The sequence below is a fragment of the Delphinus delphis genome, chromosome 7 (assembly GCF_949987515.2).
Source record: "Delphinus delphis chromosome 7, mDelDel1.2, whole genome shotgun sequence".
Lineage (NCBI taxonomy): Eukaryota > Metazoa > Chordata > Mammalia > Artiodactyla > Delphinidae > Delphinus > Delphinus delphis.
The window spans coordinates 113,373,425-113,393,932 of record NC_082689.1 but is presented as its reverse complement, the minus strand read 5'-3'; the positions used below and the strand labels follow the sequence as shown (position 1 = coordinate 113,393,932).

The following is a 20,508-nucleotide window of genomic DNA, read 5'->3' as shown; positions in this document are numbered from 1 at the left end:
TCTGTTGTTTATAAGCCACCCAGTATGTGGTACTTTGTTACAGCAGCCCAAACAGACTGAGACAGTGGTGTATCAGCTATCTTTTACTACGGTAATGCAATGTAATAAACCACATGAAAACCCAGTAGATCCCTAAAAGAAAAAATTAAAGAGTTCTATGTAACAAGTCTTGGAATGGTTACGAGCAATTCTTAACGGAAACAGTTTTAAAGTACAGTTTTAATTACGAACAACAGCAAAGACATTACTCTACCTCTGGCCAACGATGTTTACCAAATTCTCCTTTGGCCACTGGGAGTCACTGGCAAGAGCAGGAGGTGTAGCACTCAGCCTGTGTGGGGGACAACGCACTTTCCTTACACCTGCCGGAGCGTGGGCCATGTACTATGACCCTTGTAGGCAGAGAGGGACCGAAAGATCACTGGAGATCACCTCTAGGAGAAACTGAAGCTTAGAGAAGAATGGGCAACTAACGGATCATGGTACCTGAAAGTTCAGGTGCAAACAGATACACCGAATGAGAAGTGGCTGCTCTCAAAACATTAGGAGTTAAACCATCAACCAAGGTTAGCCAGAGACTATTATTAATAAAACTACTAATAACGTCTACCCCTTTTAAGGCGTTCCTAAACTTAACCACATGAGACCCAAGCCACCAACAAAAATCAGAGCCAGGGCTCAACGCGATTGCAGCGCGAACTCTCGCGAGAGAGGCCGCAGCCTCGCTCAACTAGGCGGTAGCTCGAACACTCGCGAGAGCGGGCGAGACCGGGCGAAGGACTGCGGGAGCGCCGGAGGTATGGCGTCTCCGGCGCCGTCTTGGAGCCGGCTGGACCGACGGCAAGAACGCGACGTGCGCGAGCTCGTCCGCCTTGTGGCGGGCGTCCAGGACGAGGCGGACCCCAACTTCCAGCTCGCCTTGCACTTCGCTTGGTCCAACTTCAGGTGCGGTCGCGGCACCGGAGCCGGGGACGGAAGGGGTCTGGCGAGGTGTGCGGCGCGTGGCGCGACCGGCAGAGCCCCAGCGCGCCTTGCCGCTCCAGCTGCTTGGTGACCTCGCGCCTTCTGGGTCCCTGACGCAGTGACACACGCAAGCTCGAACAGTGGGTTGTGGGTTGCTGGGGGTCGTCCTCCAGTCTTAGAAGTGCGCCCCTAGGGAAGGGTTCTGTCTATCCAGTTCCCTGCCCCGCCCACTGCCCATCAAACAATTTTTTGAATGGATGGGTGAGTAAAGTTTTAGAGCAAAATAATGGCCATACCCAATTTTAAACTGTATTCTCGCTGACTCTCCCTCCCTGCTTGGGCCACTCCAGATCTCTTTTACCCTGCTCTTTTTCTTTTTCCAAAACGCGTAGCATGACACATGGGATAACTTACCTGTTGTTACTGTTTGTCGTCTCCTCCCCCACCTTCATGCAGAATACAGCTTCCACCAGGGTAGGGATCTTCGTCTGTTTTGTTCAGTTCTTATTCCAGCACCTAGAACAGTTCTTGGCATAGAGTACACCAGGCCACCTAATGCAACTTCTAATACAGTTTTTCATGTAATTAATTTTTAAAGATTTATTCCGTTTAGGTACTTAGGTGAAGTCAGAGCTCCCATTTTTCTTTATGGAACATGTAAATTAGACGATACTGTTTTGATCATTACCTGTAATTAAATTATTATTTTTAAAAAATTATCAGAAGAATGTTAGTCATTGTTAATAGTCTACCTGTTTAATTTCAATAGAAATCTTATTGAATAGTAAACAGTTTTGCAAAATCTGTAATCTTGATTATCAACCTTAATGATCATAAAGTGCCTACCTGGTTTATAATAAGAATAGATGAGTCTAACAGCCCCCCAAGTTTCTGAAATAAAATACTCAGTTCTTAAATGTAACTTATAAATATAACAATTCCTGAATAGGTGATATAAATAGAGAAATTTAAATGCTGTATCTCAAATAATTTTTTATATTATTATTTCTAAATGATAGTAGGTAAGTAGACATCATTTTAGAGTTGAGAGAGACATTAGCAGTTATTATCTACTTTTGCACACTGAGAAACTAAATTATTATAAGTAAAGTGGTATTCCACTCAGCCATTTACTGGGTTAGAATTTGATATGTTATTTAGTAGTATAATTTACTTCAAGTACAGATTATGTGGCTTTGATACTAAAAGATGAAAAACAAGAGTTGAGTGAGCTATACTATAATTTCATGATGCTTTAATCCATCAGAAAAATGAACAATTCATGTTTGTTTTTTAAAAAACTGACCACATTCTAGGCCTTAGAAATTCATAGATAGGCAAAATAAAGCTTCCGTCCTTTGGTAAGACAGACAAAAATTAATTACATATGATGTAGAATAGGACTTCTTAACCTGAGGGCCTGAAGATAGAATTCAGATGTTATGGATTTGGACAAGAAAAAAATTACACTAATCTCTAACTAAAAAGTAGCATTTCCTTCAACTATGAATGAAAGCAACAAGCAGTTACTTATTATATGACTGTGTCACCAGCAGAAATCACATATTTCACTGCCATATTGTAGTTATTGCAGATATTTTTAAATGTCATTTACTGTTACATAGTTATGAACCCACTGCTAGATTTTGTTATTTAATGCTGTAACAAAGATATATGTCTCTTACTGTATCACAAACTTTAAAAAAATATTTCACAAATAAATAAATAAATAAAAATAAAAATATAGGGCTTCCCTGGGGGTTCGTGCCCCAGTCCGGGAAGATCCCACATGCCGCGGAGCGGCTGGGCCCGTGAGCCATGGCTGCTGAGCCTGCACGTCTGGAGCCTGTGCTCCGCAATGGGAGAGGCTACAACAGTGAGAGGCCCGCGTACCGCAAAAAAAATAAAAAGTAAAAAAAATATTTCACAACTGTATTTCACTATGCTTGGCTTCTTTTGTATTTCATTTTATGATTAAAAGCATTATCCTGAGAAGGGGTCCCTAGGATTCACTGGGCTTCACTGGCATAAAAGGGTTAGGAACCCCTGCTATAGAATGTATTGTGCTGGACTTAGACACATGGCATTATGAAAAGACAGAGGAGCCAGAGAACAGGGTTGGGTAGCTCAGGACAGCCTGTGTCCTATGGAAAGAATGCTTGAGCAATCTCTCAGATTCAGTGGTTGTTTACATGAATGATAGAGGTGATACAGGGAGAGAGGTGCACTCACTGGAAACATATAGCTGAGGATAGGGTGTCGGGGAGATGTGCATGGTTGTGAGACTAATCTGCATAGCTATATGACAAGATTGTTATAAGAATTACATTTTCTCGTTTAGATTTCATCGTTTCTTAGATGTCAACAGCCACAAAGTAGAAAAGACAATAGAAGGGTAAGTTTATATGTGTGTATATATATGTGCATGTTCAGATATATATGAATTTTCTTATAGACCTTTTTGTTAATATAGTTTTACAGTTACCGGTTGATATTTTTTTTAACGTTTTAGGATTTATGAAAAATTCATCATTCATTCTGATCTCAGCAAAGCTGCTAGTTGGAAGAGATTAACTGAGGAATTTCTAAATGCATCACTTCCAAGCATAAAGGAAATCAAGGTATGCTATATTGTGAGATCTCTGTTGTATTTTACTGTTTCTAATCTGATTATTGTCAGCCTGTTTCTATTAACATTTAAACATTCATTCTGTTTTAGTATTGTCTACTAACTAGAACCAGAATCTCCTGGAAATTGACTTAAGTGTTGCCATCAAATCCAGTGTGTCTCAAGCTTGTGATGAAAGAAGTATGTTCTTGTTTAATCATCTTAGCCCCAACCTACTATGGAAATTGAGATCAGAGATTGGCAGAAATAATAGCACTCTCTGGCTATCCTTAAACTTTTAAATGACTTCTCTGCACTTGGCAATAATAATTATCCATATATTGCTCACTAGATGCCAGGTGCTTTTCTAAGGACTTCCATATTCTGTCATGGGTCCCCAAGACCACCTTTAGGCTCAATGATTCACTGGAAGGATTCACAGAGCTCCCCCCAAAAAAATTGCTCTCCTTTTTGTTATGGTTTATTACAGTGAAAGGATACAGATTTAAAATGAGCAAAGGGAAAAGGCATGGGGTGAAGTCCAGGAGAAACCAGGCACAAGCTTCCAGATGTCCCTTCCCAGTGAGCTTGCATGGGGATGCACTTAACTCTCCCAGTGACAAAATGTTGCAAACTAGGGAAACTCTCCTGAGTCTTGGTGTCCAGGATTTTCTTGGTGTCCAGGATTTTCTTGCCCATGTGGCTGACCTTAGCTACTCAATCTCCAGCACTCCCAGAGGTCAAACCAAGGACTTCAGGCCTACAAAATCGTTCACCATAAGTCACATTGTTAGCATAAACTGTCTGGTCAGGCTGATAACAGTGTGGCCCAAAGAATGGCATACTGTACTAGCAGGATATTCCAAGGGCTCAGAGGATATCTCAGGAGCCGGTCAAGGGCCAGTCCTGAAGATCTTTGAGATGTTCAGGGTTTGGGCAACCCAGGCCTCCTGAGTTAACCCTTTAGTGCGTACATATATTAACTCAATCTTCACAATAACCTCTGTGGAGTATTCTGTTATTGATAGACTTTCCCTTTGTCTGCACTGAGTTGGTGGCCTAAGAAAGAAAGCTTTAGATAGAAAGAAAGCTCTGGATAGACTATAGAACTTAATAATTTAGGCACTATGACACCATAATATTAATAATAAACATAAAGGCAAGCATTTTTAGGGCATTTACTACGTGCCAAGCACTGTTAGTCCAGTAAAGACCATCTTCAGTACGTACTGTTACTATCATTTTGCCAGGCAAATGCCCTAATCTCAGTTTCATCTGTACCAATGAAAATACCTATGTGGTGCAGAATAATTAAGTGAAACATTGAGTGTCACTTCTGATTCCTACTTTGACCTTTTTGTTGCCATCTTTGGTTATTTTTCTGTACACCCCCAGTCACAGGGCTCACTGAACACAGTGAAACCACATACCCTAGTTCTTCTGTGGCACATCCTATGTCCTGTACCTGCCCTTCCCCTTGTGCCTGAGGAATCTCATCATTTAATGTTAAATTCAAATATTGTCTATACATACTTTTAACTTGTTTATCATGTTTGTTATTGTTTATTTCCTATCTTCCCAATAACATAGGAGTTTTACAGGTGTAGACTTTGCTTCTGATGTGTTCTCAGGCACCTAAAACAGAGTAGACAATAGATATTTGTTGAGGAAATAAATCTGTGTATTCCTTTCTGCCTTGCTGTCCCTCTCTGTCCTTGGCTTCTTCCCCACTTACACAGGCAAAGTTGGTTGGTTGCCCTTTTCTCCTTTGCTGTGGTGTCTTTGACACATCTCTTGTAGTGCAGCAATAACGTCACATTTTTTCAGCTTTATTGATATATAACTTACTATAAAGTTCCTCCATTTTGAATGTACAGTTCACTGATTTTTAGTAGATACGTAGTTATGCAACCACAGTCCAGTTTTAAAACATTTCCGTCACCCCAGAAGCTCTCCTCAAGCCCAGTTTTTTTGCAGTCAATGCCTGCTCTCACCCCAACCCCACACAACTACTGATCTACTTACTGTATGTATAAATTTGCCCTTCTGGATATTTCATATAAATGAGATTGTACAATATCCAGTTTTTGTGTCTGCTTTACTTTCATGATGTTTTTGAGGTTCATCCATGTGTAGCATGTGGCCATATTCTATTCCTTTTAATTACTAAATGGTATTCCATTGTATGGATATGGCCACATTTTGCTTAATCACCAGTGGATGACATTTGGATTGTTGCCAGTTTTTGGTTAGTATGAGTAATGAACTGCTGTGTATATTCTCATATGAGCTTTCTTCACGCTTCTTGGTAGATTTCTAGGAGTGGAAGGGCTGGTTTAAATGGTAAGCTTAGGTTTAACCTTTAAAAAAACTGCAAAATTATTTCCCAAAGTGGCTGTATCATTTTATATTCCCACTAACAGTGTTTAAGTGTTCCAGTTTCTCCACATCCTTTCCAACACTTGTTATAGTTTGTCTTTTTGATTGTAGACATCCTAGAGAGTAGGTAGTAATGTCTCCTATGGTTTGATTTACATTTCCTGAGTGACTAACGATGTTGAGCATTTTTTCATGTGCTTTTTAGCCATTTGTATGCCTCTGTGATATTCATTCGAGTCTTTTAACCATTTTTAAATTGGATTGTCTTCTTATTAAATCCTCAGAGTTGTTTGTGTATTTCTCATGCAACTTCTTCATCAGGAAAATGATTTACAAACATTTCCCTCTAGACCCTACCTTATCTTTTCATTTTCTGAGTGATGTTTTTTTGAAACTCAAAAAATGTTTTCATTTTAATGAAGTCCGTTTTAGCTATTTGTTTCTTTCATGACTCATGCTTTTGATGTCATATCTAAGAACTCTTTGCCTAACCCAAAGATATACTTTTCTCCTCTGTTTTCTTCTAGCACTTTTAGTACTTGCACGTAGATTCGTGACCCACTTTGAGTAAATTGTTGTATATGTTGTGAGGAAAGGATCTAAGTTTGTTTTTTTGTTTTTGCCTACGAATATATTCTTCTGTCCTATCACCATTTGTTGAAAAGATTATTCTTTTCCTATTGAATTGTCGTGGCAACTTTGTCAAAAACAAATTTACCATATAAGGATTTACGGGCTTTCAATTATTTCATTAATCTTGTATGCCTGTCCTTACACAAATACTACATACTACACTGTCTTTATTACTGTAGCTTTATAGTAAGTTTTGGAATTAGGTGATATAAATCCTCCAACTTGTTTCTTTTTCAAAACTGTTTTGTCTATTCTAGACCCTTTGAATTTCCATACACATTTTAGGGTCAACTAAACTGCAAAAGCCAGCTGGGGTTTTGGCAGGGATTGCATTGAATCCATAAATCAGTTTGGGAAGTATTGCCATTTGTTAGGTTGAATTGTGTCCCCCAGATAGATATGTTCAAATCCTATCCCCTGATAATCTGTGCATGTGACCTTACTATAGGGTCTTTGACAATGTAAGCAAGTTAAAATGAAGTCAAACTGGATTAATTCATTGATTGGTGTCCTTATAAGAAAATAGAAATTTTAATACAGAGATACATATGGGGCAACACCATGGAGGGAAAGAGGCAGAGATTGGAACAATGCAGCTATGAGCCAAGGAGCGCCAAAGATGGACAGCAACCATGAGAAGCTAGGAAGAGTCAAGGAAGAATTCTTCCCTTGAGCCTTCAGAGGAAGCATAGACTGCCAGCACCTTGATTTCAGACTTCTAGCCTCCAGAACTGAGAGAATAAATTCCTTTTGTTTTAAATCACATGGTTTGTAGTATTTTAAGGAAACCCTAGGAAACTAACACACAATCTTAACAATATTAAATCTTTTTTTTCTTTAATAATGCAGTGTATTTATTTTATTTATTTATTTATTTTTGGCTGTGTTGGGTCTTCGTTTCTGTGCGAGGGCTTTCTCTAGTTGCAGCAAGCGGGGGCCACTTTTCATCACGGTATGCGGGCCTCTCACAATCGTGGCCTCTCTCGTTGCGGAGCACAGGCTCCAGATGCGCAGGCTCAGTAGTTGTGGCTCAAGGGCCTAGTTGCTCCGCGGCATGTGGGATCTTCCCAGACCAGGGCTTGAACCCGTGTCCCCTGCATTAGCAGGCAGATGCTCAACCACTGCGCCACCAGGGAAGCCCCCAATATTAAATCTTTTAATCCACAAATATGAACTCTCCATTTACTTAGACCATTTTTAATTTTTTCACCAATTACCTCATTTCTTTTACATTTATTCCTAAATATTTTATTCTGTTTGGTGCTATTATGAATGGAATTGTCTTAATTTCATTTGTGGTTTGCTTATTGCTAGCATGTAAAAAATAGAACTCATTTTTATATTGATTTTTTTTATGCCTAGCCTTGCTAAACTCATTTATTCTAGTAATTTTCTTCTGGATTTCCTTAGTATTTTCTACACTTAGGATTGTGTCATCTCTGAATAAAGACAGTTTGACTTCCTCCATTCCAATGGGAGGTGTCTTTTTGTTTTTTTGTCTTATTGCACTGGTATCAATACAATGCTGAACAGAAGCCAAAGTTCACATCTTTGCCTTGTTCCCAGTCTTAAAGGGAAAGCTTTAGTTTCAACCATTTATTATGATGTTAGTTTTAGGATTTTCACAGATGCCCTTTATCTGAAGGAGGATGTTCCTTTGTATTCCTAGTTTGGTGAAAGTTTTTACCATGAATGAGTGTTGGATTTTGTCACAGTTTTTTCTGTGTCTTTGAGATATCATATCTTTTTTTGCCTTGAATCCTATTCATGTGTCTTAGTCAGCTCAGGTTGCCGTAACAAAATACCACACGCTGGTATTTTGGTGACTTAAAAAACAAATTTATTTTCTCACACTTCTGGAGACTGGGAGTCTAGGTCAAGGTGCTGGCCAATTCAGTTCCTGGTAAGGACTGTTCCTGGCTTGTAGGTGGCTGCCTTCTCACATGGTGGAGAGAGAGAGAGCTCTCTGGTCTTATCCCATTGGACCAGTTGCTCCACCCTCATGACTTGATTACCTCCCAAAGGCCCCATCTCCAAATACCATCACAATAGGAGTTCGATTTTCAACATATAAATTTGAGGGGGACATAGTTCAGTTCATAAGATATAGTGTATTACATTAAATGATTTTTGGTTGTTAATCTGATTTACTTGTGTGTGGACTGAGAAGTACATTCCTACTTAAGCTCTTTTCAAGACTGTCTTGGCTTATACTTTGTGTGGGCTCTCTCATCTCTGCACATGAACTCAGTCTCCATCGGCCAAAGATGTGGGTGGCTTGGGTCCACTCCAGTCTCTGCTGTGCACATCACAGCTTCTAGTCAACCCAAGACATGTGGAGAGCTTAGCAAGCCCCCTTTCATTGTCTTGCATCCAGGAGCTCCCTGATAAACCCTCAACTGTTCTGCTGGTCCACTGCTTGCCCGACACTCAGGTCTGCAACTGCTGGTTTCGCCACTCACTTGCCACTGCGATCACCACTAAGACAATGGCAGCAAAGCTGCTAGTGTTCACTTGCTGTCCAGCCCTGGCTGAAGTACCACTCTGATGGAGCTGGCGGGAGAAGGGAGATAGCTTTAGGCATACATGCCTCAAACTCACACTGTTCTTACCTGAGGTTATTTTCATGGATAAACACTGCATTTGTATACCTATGCTTGATCCAGAGCACTGAAATGGTTGTCTTTGGCAATCTTGTCCAGACTTACAGTTACTTTTTGGGGAGAAGATCTGAAGGCCATCTTCCTCCATCATGCCAGAAGCGAATCTCTAACCCCACTTTACTTAGATTTACAAATAGATAGACATAGTTTCCATAGGAGTTACTCAGTAAAGGACACCTTACCTCCAGGCTTGAAACGATGTTTGGCAAAGGAGAATTTAGGGTTATTTGTTATTCCAGAAGAAATAAGCAAAGACTTTGGCATATCTGTAAAACGCCACTGGAACTAGGAATTCTGGCTCTTTGTAGCTTTGGACTTCAGAGGATGTGGAAGTAGAAAATTATTTCTAACTTTGAGATTCAAGGCCACCTCTGATATAATGAATGTATAGCACATGGAATTGCTCTTTCAATATATATGTACATGTATTTCTTGACTTTCCATTAAGTAGCAGGGATTGTGCAGGTCTTCATAAGACAGACTATGAAGGGACACGTGACTGATTTAGAGATGAAGCTCTAACTCTTTACTTTCATCTCTTTGCGAACAGGTAGCATAAAAGAGCAAATTAACCCGTGTTTTAAAGGTTAATTGAAGTATAATTGACCTACAACACTATGTTAGTTCCATGTGCACAGTACAGTGGTTTGATATTTCTAGTTACCGTATGTCACCATACAAAGTTATTACAATATTATTCCTATGTTCCCAATAGGGTACATTTCTTCCCCATGACTCATTTATTTTGTAACTGGAAGTTTGTACCTCTTGATCTCCCTCACCTATGTCACTTATTCCCCATCCCTCTTCCCTCTGGTGACCACCTGTTGTTCTCTGTATCTGTGACTCAGTTTCTGTTTTGTATGTTTGTTTTGGTTTTCATTTGTTTTGCTTTTTGATTCCACATGTAAGTGAAATCATACAGTCTTTGTCTTTCTCTGTCTGACTTACTTCACTTAAGCGTAGTATCCTCTGGATCCATCCCTGTTGTCGAAAAAGGCAAGATTTCATTCTTTTTAATGGCTGAGTAATAGTCCATTAATACCACCACCACATCTTTTTTATCCATTCATCTGTCAATGAACACTTAAATTTCTTCCATATCTTGGCTATTGTAAATAATGCTGCAATAAACACAGGGGTGCATATATTCTTTGAATTTAGTGTTTCTGTTTAGTGGAATTGCTGGATCTTATGGTAGTTTTTGTTTTGTTTTGTTTTTTCTTTTTTGGTTGTGCTGCACAGCTGCAGGATCTCAGTTCCCCGACCAGGGATTGAACCTGGGCCATGGCAGTGAAAACCCAGAATCCTAACCACTAGGCCACCAGGGAACTCCCTATTTTTTATTTTTTGAGGAAACTTCATACTGTTTTCCATAGTGACTATACCAATTTACATTCCCACCACCAGTATACAAGAATTCGTTTTTCCACATCCTCGCCAACACGTCTTATTTGTTTTCTTTTTCATAATAGCCAGTCTGACAAGTGTGAGGTGACATCTTGTGGTTTTAATTTGTATATCCCTGATGATGACTGACGTTGGGCATGTTTTCCTGTGTCTGGCCATTTCTTTGTCTTCTTTGGAAAAATGTGTATTCAGATCCTCTGCCCATTTTTTAATCTGATTGTTTTTTTTAATATTGGCTGTATGAGTTCTTTGTGTATTTTGGATATAAACCCATATTGGATATATGGTTTGTAAATATCTTCTCCCATTCAGTAGGTGGCGTTTTCATTTTGTTGATATTATCTTTCATTGTATAAAAGCTTTTTATTTTCTGCAGTCCCATTTGTTTATTTTTGCTTTTGTTTCCCTTGCCTGAGGAAACATATCCAAAAAATATTGCTAAGACTGATGTCAAAGAGTGTACTACCTATTTTTTTTTAGGGATTTTATGGTTTCAGGTCTTATATTTAGTCTTTAATCCATTTTGAATTTATTTTTGTTCATGATGTAAGAAAGTTGTCCACTTTGATTCTTTTGCATGTAACTGTCCAGTTTTCCCAACACCATTTATTGAAGAGACTGTCTTTCCCCATTGTATATTCTTGCTTTCTTTGTCATAGAATAATAGCCCATATAAATGTGGATTTATTTCTGGGCTGTCTGTTCTGTAACACTGATCTGTGTGTCTGTTTTTGTGCCAGTACCATACTGTTTTGATTACTATCACTTTGTAATATAGTTTGAAATCAGGGCATGTGATACCTCAAGCTTTGTTTTTCTTTTTCAAGATTCTTTTGGCTATTTAGAGTCTGTTGTGTTGCTGTACAAATTTCAGAATTATTTGTGCTAGTTCTGTGAAAAATGCCTTGGTATTTTCATAGGGATTACATTGAATCTGCAGATTGCTGGGTAGTGTGGCCATTTTAACAGTATTAATTCTTCTAGTACATGACCACTGTAGATCTTTGCATTTCTTTGTGTCATCTTCAATTTCGTTCACCAGTGTGTTATAGTTTTCCAAGTATAGGTCTTTTACCTTCTTAGTTAGATTCATTCCTAAGTATTTTATTCTCCTTGATGCAACTGTAAATGGGATTGAGTTCCTAATTTTTCCTTCATTAGTTCATTGTTAGTGTATAGAAATGCAACAGATTTCTGTATATTAATTTTGTATCCTGCAACTTTAGTGATTTCATGAAATAGTTTTAATAGTGTTTTGGTGGCATCTTTAGGATTTTCTTATATATATTACCATGTCATCTGCAAACAGTGACAGTTTTACTTCTTCCTTTCCAATTTAGATTCCTTTTATTTCTTTTCCTTCTCTGATTGCTGTGGCTAGGACTACATTGTATGAAAGTGACAAAAGTGGGCATCCTTGTCTTGTGTCTGATGTTAGAGGAAATGCTTTTGCCTTTTTTTTTTAACTTTTTTTTTTAATTCAAACAAAGTCACAAAAATTATAATCATCCTCATCAGTTCACTCAGTCCCATTAATTAATTTTTTTTTCATCTTGATCTTTTGTTAGCACTTTTATGAATTCATCAGTTTTCCATTAGAGTTCTGAAAATGCTTATTCATTCAGCACTATATTTCAGCAGTATAGTCAGTTGCCAGAAACCTGTACTTGTCAGAGTCTTTTCCATGAATTCCTTGAAGATGAAACCCTTTTACAGGAACATTTTTGCAAAAGCATCAGAGTATACCCAGAACTGTCTGTAAATGACAAAACACTTAAAAATGACCACGGTTAAAGATTTGATGAAAGTTCATAATAATACAGTTGACAAGGAAATTTAGTTATTTCTGAGATATACATTTTAAAGTAATAACTAGAATTATGATTTATAACATTATACCAGAATATATAAGATTTTTAGGAATTTCATGTAACGGCTGAAACATTTATATTGATATATTTCCATACAAATAACCCAAAGAAAGTTTAGTATTAGTTTTTTGGTTTTTTGTTTGCTTTATACAGCAGGTTCTTATTAGTCATCAGTTTTATACCCATCAGTGTATACATGTCAATCCCAATCGCCCAATTCACACCACCATCAACACCCCCCCACAGTTTTCCCCCCTTGGTGTCCATACGTTTGTTCTCTCCATCTCTGTCTCAACTTCTGCCCTGCAGCCCGGCTCATCTGTACCATTTTTCTAGATTCCACATACACGCGTTAATATACGATATTTGTTTTTCTCTTTTTGACTTACTTCATTATGTATGACAGTCTCTACATCCATTGACATCTCAACAAATGACTCAATTTCGTTCCTTTTTATGGCTGAGTAATATTCCATTGTATATATGTACCACAACTTCTTTATCCATTCGTCTGTCGATGGGCATTTAGGTTGCTTCCATGACCTGGCTATTGTAAATAGTGCTGCAGTGAACATTGCGGTGCATGTGTCTTTTTGAATTATGGTTTTCTCTGGGTATATGCCCAGTAGTGGGATTGCTGGATCATATGGTAATTCTATTTTTAGTTTTTTAAGGAACCTCCATTCTGTTCTCCATAGTGGCTGTATCAGTTTACATTCCCACCAACAGTGCAAGAGGGTTCCCTTTTCTCCACACCCTCTCCAGCATTTGTTGTTTGTAGATTTTCTGATGATGCCCATTCTAACTGGTGTGAGATGATACCTCATTGTAATTTTGGTTTGCATTTCTCTGATAATTAGTGATGTTGAGCAGCTTTCCATATGCTTCTTGGCCATCTGTATGTCTTCTTTGGAGAAATGTCTATTTAGGTCCTCTGCCCATTTTTGGATTGGGTTGTTTGTTTCTTTAATATTGAGCTGCTTGAGCTGTTTATATATTTTGCGGATTAATCCTTTGTCCATTGATTCGTTTGCAAATATTTTCTCCCATTCTGAGGGTTGCCTTTTGGTCTTTTTTATGGTGTCCTTTGCTGTGCAAAAGCTTTGACGTTTCATTAGGTCTCATTTGTTTATTTTTGTTTTTATTTCCATTACTCTAGGAGGTGGATCAAAAAAGATCTTGCTATGATTTATGTCAAAGAGTGTTCTTCCTATGTTTTCCTCTAAGAGTTTTATAGTGTCCGGTCTTACATTTAGGTCTCGAGTCCATTTTGAGCTTATTTTTGTGTATGGTGTTAGGGAGTGTTCTAATTTCATTCTTTTACATGTAACTGTCCAGTTTTCCCAGCACCACTTATTGAAGAGACTGTCTTTTCTCCATTATATATCTTTGCCTCCTTTGTCATAGATTAGTTGACCATATGTGCGTGGGTTTACCTCTGGGCTTTCTATCTTGTTCCATTGATCTATGTTTCTGTTTTTGTGTCAATACCATATTCTCTTGATTACTGTAGCTTTGTAGTATAGTCTGAAGTCATGGAGTCTGATTCCTCTAGCTCTGTTTTTTTCCCTCAAGACTGCTTTGGCTATTCGGGGTCTTTTGTATCTCCATACAAATTTTAAGATTATTTGTTCTAGTTCCATAAAAAATGCCATTGGTAATGTCATAGGAATTGCACTGAATCTGTAGATTTCTTTGGGTAGTATAGTCATTTTCACATTATTGATTCTTCCAATCCAAGAACATGGTATATCTCTCCATCTGTTGGTATCATCTTTAATTTCTTTAGTCAGTGTCGTATAGTTTTCTGCATACAGGTCTTTTGTCTCCCTAGTTAGGTTTATTCCTAGATATTTTATTCTTTTTGTTGCAATGGTAAATGGGAGTGTTTCCTTAATTTCTCTTTCAGATTTTTCATCATTAGTGTATAGGAATGCCAGAAATTTCTGTGCATTAATTTTGTATCCTGCAACTTTACCAAATTCATTGATTAGCTCTAGTAGTTTTCTGGTGGCATTTTTGGGATTCTCTATGTATATTATCATGTCATCTGCAAACAGGGACAGTTTTACTTCTTTTCCAATTTGGATTCCTTTTATTTCTTTTTCTTCTCTGATTGCCATGGCTAGGACTTCCAAAACTGTGTTGAATAATAGTGGTGAGAGTGGACATCCTTGTCTTGTTCCTGATCTTAGAGGAAATGCTTTCAGTTTTTCACCATTGAGAATGATGTTTTCTGTGGGTTTGTCGTGTATGGCCTTTATTATGTTGAGGTAGGTTCCCTCTATGCCCACTTTCTGGAGAGTTTTTATCATAAAAGTGTGTGGAATTTTGTCAAAAGCTTTTTCTGCCTCTATTGAGATGATCATATGGTTTTTTCCTTCAATTTATTAATATGGTGTATCACATTGATTGATTTGCGTATATTGAAGAATCCTTGCATGCCTGGGATAAATCCCACCTGATCATGGTGTAGGATCCTTTTAATGTGTTGTTGGATTCTGTTTGCTAGTATTTTGCTGGGGATTTTTGCATCTATATTCATCAGTGATATAAGTCTGTAATTTTCCTTTTTTGTAGTATCTTTGTCTGGTTTTAGTTTCAGGGTGATGGTGGCCTCATAGAATGAGTTTGGGAGTGTTCCTTCCTCTGCAGTTTTTTGGAAGAGTTTGAGAAGGATGGGTGTTAGCTCTTCTCTAAATGTTTGATAGAATTCACCTGTGAAGCCATCTGGTCCTGGACTTCTGTTTGTTGGAAGATTTTTAATCACAGTTTCAATTTCATTACTTATGATTGGTCTGTGCATATTTTCTATTTCTTCCTGGTTCAGTCTTGGAAGGTTATACCTTTCTAAGAATTTGTCCATTTCTTCCACATTGTCCATTTCATTGGCATAGAGTTGCTTGTAGTAGTCTCTTAGGATGCTTTGTATTTCTGCAGTGTCTGTTGTAACTTCTCCTTTTTCATTTCCAATTTTATTGATTTGAGTCCTCTCCCTCTTTTTCTTGATGAGTCTGGCTAATGGTTTATCAATTTTGTTTATCTTCTCAAAGAACCAGCTTTTAGTTTTATTGATCTTTGCTTTTGTTTTCTTTGTTTCTGTTTCGTTTATTTCTGCTCTGATCTTTATGATTTCTTTCCTTCTTCTAACTTTGGGTTTTGTTTGTTCTTCTTTCTCTAGTTCCTTTAGGTTTAAGGTTAGATTGTTTATTTGCAATTTTTCTTATTTCTTGAGGGTGGCTTGTATAGATACAAACTTCCCTCTTAGAACTGCTTTTGCTGCATCCCATAGGTTTTGGATCGTCGTGTTTTCATTGTCATTTGTCTCTAGGTTTTTTTTTTTTTCCTGGGTTTAAACTGTCTTTTTTTTTTTTTTAAAACATCTTTATTTGGGTATAATTGCTTTACAATGGTGTGTTAGTTTCTGCTTTATAACAAAGTGAATCAGTTATACATATACATATGTTCCCATATCTCTTCCCTCTTGTGTCTCCCTCCCTCCCACCCTCCCTAGCCCACCCCTCCAGGCGGTCACAAAGCACCGAGCCGATATCCCTGTGCCATGCGGCTGCTTCCCACTAGCTATCTACCTTACGTTTGTTAGTGTGTATATGTCCATGACTCTCTCTTGCCCTGTCACAGCTCACCCTTCCCCCTCCCCATAACCTCAAGTCCGTTCTCTAGGAGGTCTGCGTCTTTATTCCTGCTTTACCACTAGGTTCTTCATGACATTTTTTTTCTTAAATTCCATATATATGTGTTAGCATATGGTATTTGTCTTTTTCTTTCTGACTTACTTCACTCTGTATGACAGACTCTAGGTCTATCCACCTCATTACAAATAGCTCAATTTCGTTTCTTTTTATGGCTGAGTAATATTCCATTGTATATATGTGCCACATCTTCTTTATCCATTCATCCGATGATGGGCACTTAGGTCGTTTCCATCTCTGGGCTATTGTAAATAGAGCTGCAATGAACATTTTGGTACATAACTCTTTTTGAATTTTGGTTTTCTCAGGGTATATGCCCAGTAGTGGGATTGCAGGGTCATATGGTAGTTCTATTTGTAGTTTTTTAAGGAACCTCCATACTGTTCTCCATAGTGGCTGAACCAATTCACATTCCCACCAGCAGTGCAAGAGTGTTCCCTTTTCTCCACACCCTCTCCAGCATTTATTGTTTCCAGATTTTTTGATGATGGCCATTCTGACTGGTGTGAGATGATATCTCATTGTAGTTTGGATTTGCATTTCTCTAATGATTAATGATGTTGAGCATTCTTTCATGTGTTTGTTGGCAGTCTGTATATCTTCTTTGGAGAAATGTCTATTTAGGTCTTCTGCCCATTTTTGGATTGGGTTGTTTGTTTTTTTGTTATTGAGCTGCATGAGCTGCTTGTAAATTTTGGAGATTAATCCTTTGTCAGTTGCTTCATTTGCAAATATTTTCTCCCATTCCGAGGGTTGTCTTTTGGTCTTGTTTATGGTTTCCTTTGCTGTGCAAAAGCTTTGAAGTTTCATTAGGTCCCATTTGTTTATTTTTGTTTTTATTTCCATTACTCTAGGAGGTGGGTCAGAAAGGATCTTGCTGTGATTTATGTCATAGAGTGTTCTGCCTATGTTATCCTCTAAGAGTTTGGTAGTTTCTGGCCTTACATTTAGGTCTTTAATCCATTTTGAGCTTATTTTTGTGTATGGTGTTAGGGAGTGATCTAATCTCATACTTTTTTACATGTATCTGTCCAGTTTTCCCAGCACCACTTATTGAAGAGGCTGTCCTTTCTCCACTGTACATTCCTGCCACCTTTATCAAAGATAAGGTGACCATATGTGCGTGGGTTTATCTCTGGGCTTTCTATCCTGTTCCATTGATCTGTCTTTCTGTTTTTGTGCCAGTACCATACTGTCTTGATTACTGTAGCTTTGTAGTATAGTCTGAAGTCAGGGAGCCTGATTCCTCCAGCTCCTTTTTTTCGTTCTCAAGATTGCTTTGGCTATTCGGGGTCTTTTGTGTTTCCATACAATCTGCGAAATTTTTTGTTCTAGTTCTGTGAAAAATGCCAGTGGTAGTTTGATAGGGATTGCATTGAATCTATAGATTGCTTTGGGTAGTAGAGTCATTTTCACAATGTTGATTCTTGCAATCCAAGAACATGGTACAACTCTCCATTTATTTGTATCATCTTTAATTTCTTTCATCAGTATCTTATAATTTTCTGCATACAGGTCTTTTGTCTCCTTAGGTAGATTTATTCCTAGATATTTATTCTTTTTGTTGCAATGGTAAATGGGAGTGTTTTCTTGATTTCAATTTCAGATTTTTCATCATTAGTATATGGGAATGCCAGCGATTTCTGTGCATTAATTTTGTATCCTGCTACTTTACCAAATTCATTGATTAGCTCTAGTGGTTTTCTGGTAGCACCTTTAGGGTTCTCTATGTATAGTATCATGTCATCTGCAAACAGTGACAGCTTTACTTCTTCTTTTCCAATTTGGATTCCTTTTATTTCCTTTTCTTCTCTGATTGCTGTGGCTAAAACTTCCAAAACTATGTTGAATAAGCGTGGTGAGAGTGAGCAACCTTGTGTTGTTCCTGATCTTAGTGGAAATGCTTTCAGTTTTTCACCATTGAGGATGATGTTGGCTGTGGGCTTGTCATATATGGCCTTTATTATGTTGCGGAAAGTTCCCTCTATGCCTACTTTCTGCAGGGTTTTCATCATAAATGGGTGTTGAATTTTGTCAAAAGCTTTCTCTGCATCTATTGAGATGATCATGTAATTTTTATTCTTCAATTTGTTAATATGGTTTATCACATTGATAGATTTGCGTATATTGAAGAATCCTTGCATCCCTGGAATAAACCCCACTTGATCGTGGTATATGATCCTTTTAATGTATTGTTCAAGTCAGTTTGCTAGTATTTTGCTGAGGACTTTTGCATCTGTGTTCATCAGTGATATTGGCCTGTAATTTTCTTTTTTTGTGTGATATCTTTGTCTGGTTTTGGTGTCAGGGTCATGGTGGCCTCGTAGAATGAGGTCAGAAGTGTTCCTTCCTCTCCAATTTTTTGGAATAGTTTCAGAAGGATACGTGTTAACTCTTGTCTAAATGTTTGGTAGACTTCACCTGTGAAGCCATCTGGTCCTGGACTTTTGTTCATTGGGGCTTTTTTTGATTACTGATCCTATTTAATTATTGGAAATTGATCTGTTCATATTTTCTGTTTCTTCCTGATTCAGTCTTGGGAGATTGTACATTCCCAGGAATTTGTCCATTTCTTCTAGGTTGTTCATTTTATTAGGCGTACAGTTGCTCATAGTAGTCTCTTGTGACCCTTTGTATTTCTGTGGTGTCAGTTGTAACTTCTTATTCATTTCTGATTTTATTCATTTGGGCCTTCTCTCTTTTTTCATTTTTTTTTTGATGCATCTGATAAACAAATTACCAAATTTGTTTATCTTTTCAAGGAACCAGCTCTTAGTTTCATTGATCTTTTCTATTATGTTTTTGTCTTTATTTCATTTACTTCTGCTGTAGAGCTTTATGATTTTCCTTTTATTAACTTTGGGTTTTATTTGTTCTTCTTTTTCTAGTTCCTTTTGGTGTGAGGTTAGGTTGTTTATTTGAGATTTTTCTTTTTTCCTGAGTTAGGTTTGTATAAACATCCCTCTTAGAACTGCTTTTGCCATGTCCAGTAGATTTGGATCATTGTGTTTCCACTTTCATTTGTCGCCAAGTATTCTTTTATTTCCTCTTTGATTTCATCAGTGAGCCATTGATTCTTTAGTGGCATGTTGTTTAGCCTTCATGTGGTTGTGGTTTTTGCAAATTTTTTTCTTGTAGTTGATTTCTAGTCTCTTAGCAGCATGGTCGGAAAAGATATTTGATATGATTTTAGTCCTCTTAATTTTACTGAGACTTGTTTTGTGGCCTAGTGTGTGATGTATCCTGCAGAATGTTCTATGTGCACTTGAAAGAATGTGTATTCTGCTTTTTTGGATGGAATGTCCTACATATATCTATTTAGTCCATCTGGTCTAACGTATCATTTATGCTACTGTTTCCTGATTGATTGCTGTCTAGATGATCTGTCCATTTATGTAAGTGGGCTGTTAATGTCCCCTACAATTATCATGTTATTGTCAGTTTTTCCCTCTATGTTTGTTATTATTTGCTTTCTGTATTTAGGTGCTCCTATGTTGGGTGCATATATATTTACAGGTATTGTATATTCTTCTTGGGTTGATCCCTTGATCATTATGTAATGTACTTTGTCTCCTTTTACAGTCTTCGTTTTAAAGTCTGTTTTTGTTTGATTTAAGTATTGCTACCCTAGCTTTCATTTCCATTTGCATGGAAAACCTTTTTCCATTTCCTCACTTTCAGTCTGCCTGTGTCTTTGGATCTGAAGTGAGACTCTTAGGAGTGGCATATATATGGGTATTTTTGTATCCCTTCAGCCACTCTGTATCCTTAGATTGGAGCATTTAGTCCACTTACATTTAAAGTAATTATTGATAGGTAAGTTCTCATTGCCATTTTGTTAATTGTTTTGGGATTGTTTTTTTATTTCTTTTTTGTTCCTTCTTTTGTTCTCTTCTCTTGTGATTTGATGACTATCTTTAGTGTTATGTTTGGATTCCTTTCTCTTTTTGTGTGTGTGTATCTATTATAGGTTTTTGGTGTGTGATTACCATGAGGTTTGTATATAGCAAGCTAATATATACACGTGATTATTTTAAGTTGCTGATTTCTTAAGTTTGAACACATTTTCACAACCCTGCATTTTTCCTCTCCCCATAACATTTAATGTTTTTGACATCATGATATATCTTTTTGTTTTGTGTATCCCTTAATTTACTTATTGTGGATATAGATCATTTTACTACTTTTATCTTTTAACCTTCCTGCTAGCTTTATAAGTGGTTGATCTACTACCTTTACTGTATATTTGCCTTTACCACTGAGGCTTT

General features: G+C 37.6%; 1 protein-coding gene across 5 annotated transcripts in view; it reads left to right on the top strand.

Annotated features, from left to right (window-relative positions):
• Window positions 1-777: 777 nt before the first annotated feature.
• The window catches only part of TUBGCP5 (tubulin gamma complex component 5), a 56,911-nt gene continuing 37,180 nt past the window's right edge, over window positions 778-20,508 (top strand). For 3 of the 5 annotated variants that reach the window (XM_060017034.1, XM_060017033.1, XM_060017038.1), the window contains exons 1-3: window positions 778-945; window positions 3,305-3,358; window positions 3,476-3,584. In XM_060017034.1, coding sequence (XP_059873017.1) covers window positions 800-945; window positions 3,305-3,358; window positions 3,476-3,584 — 309 coding nt within the window. In that variant the 5' untranslated portion in view covers window positions 778-799. The other 2 variants (XM_060017035.1, XM_060017037.1) reach the window with 2 other exon arrangements.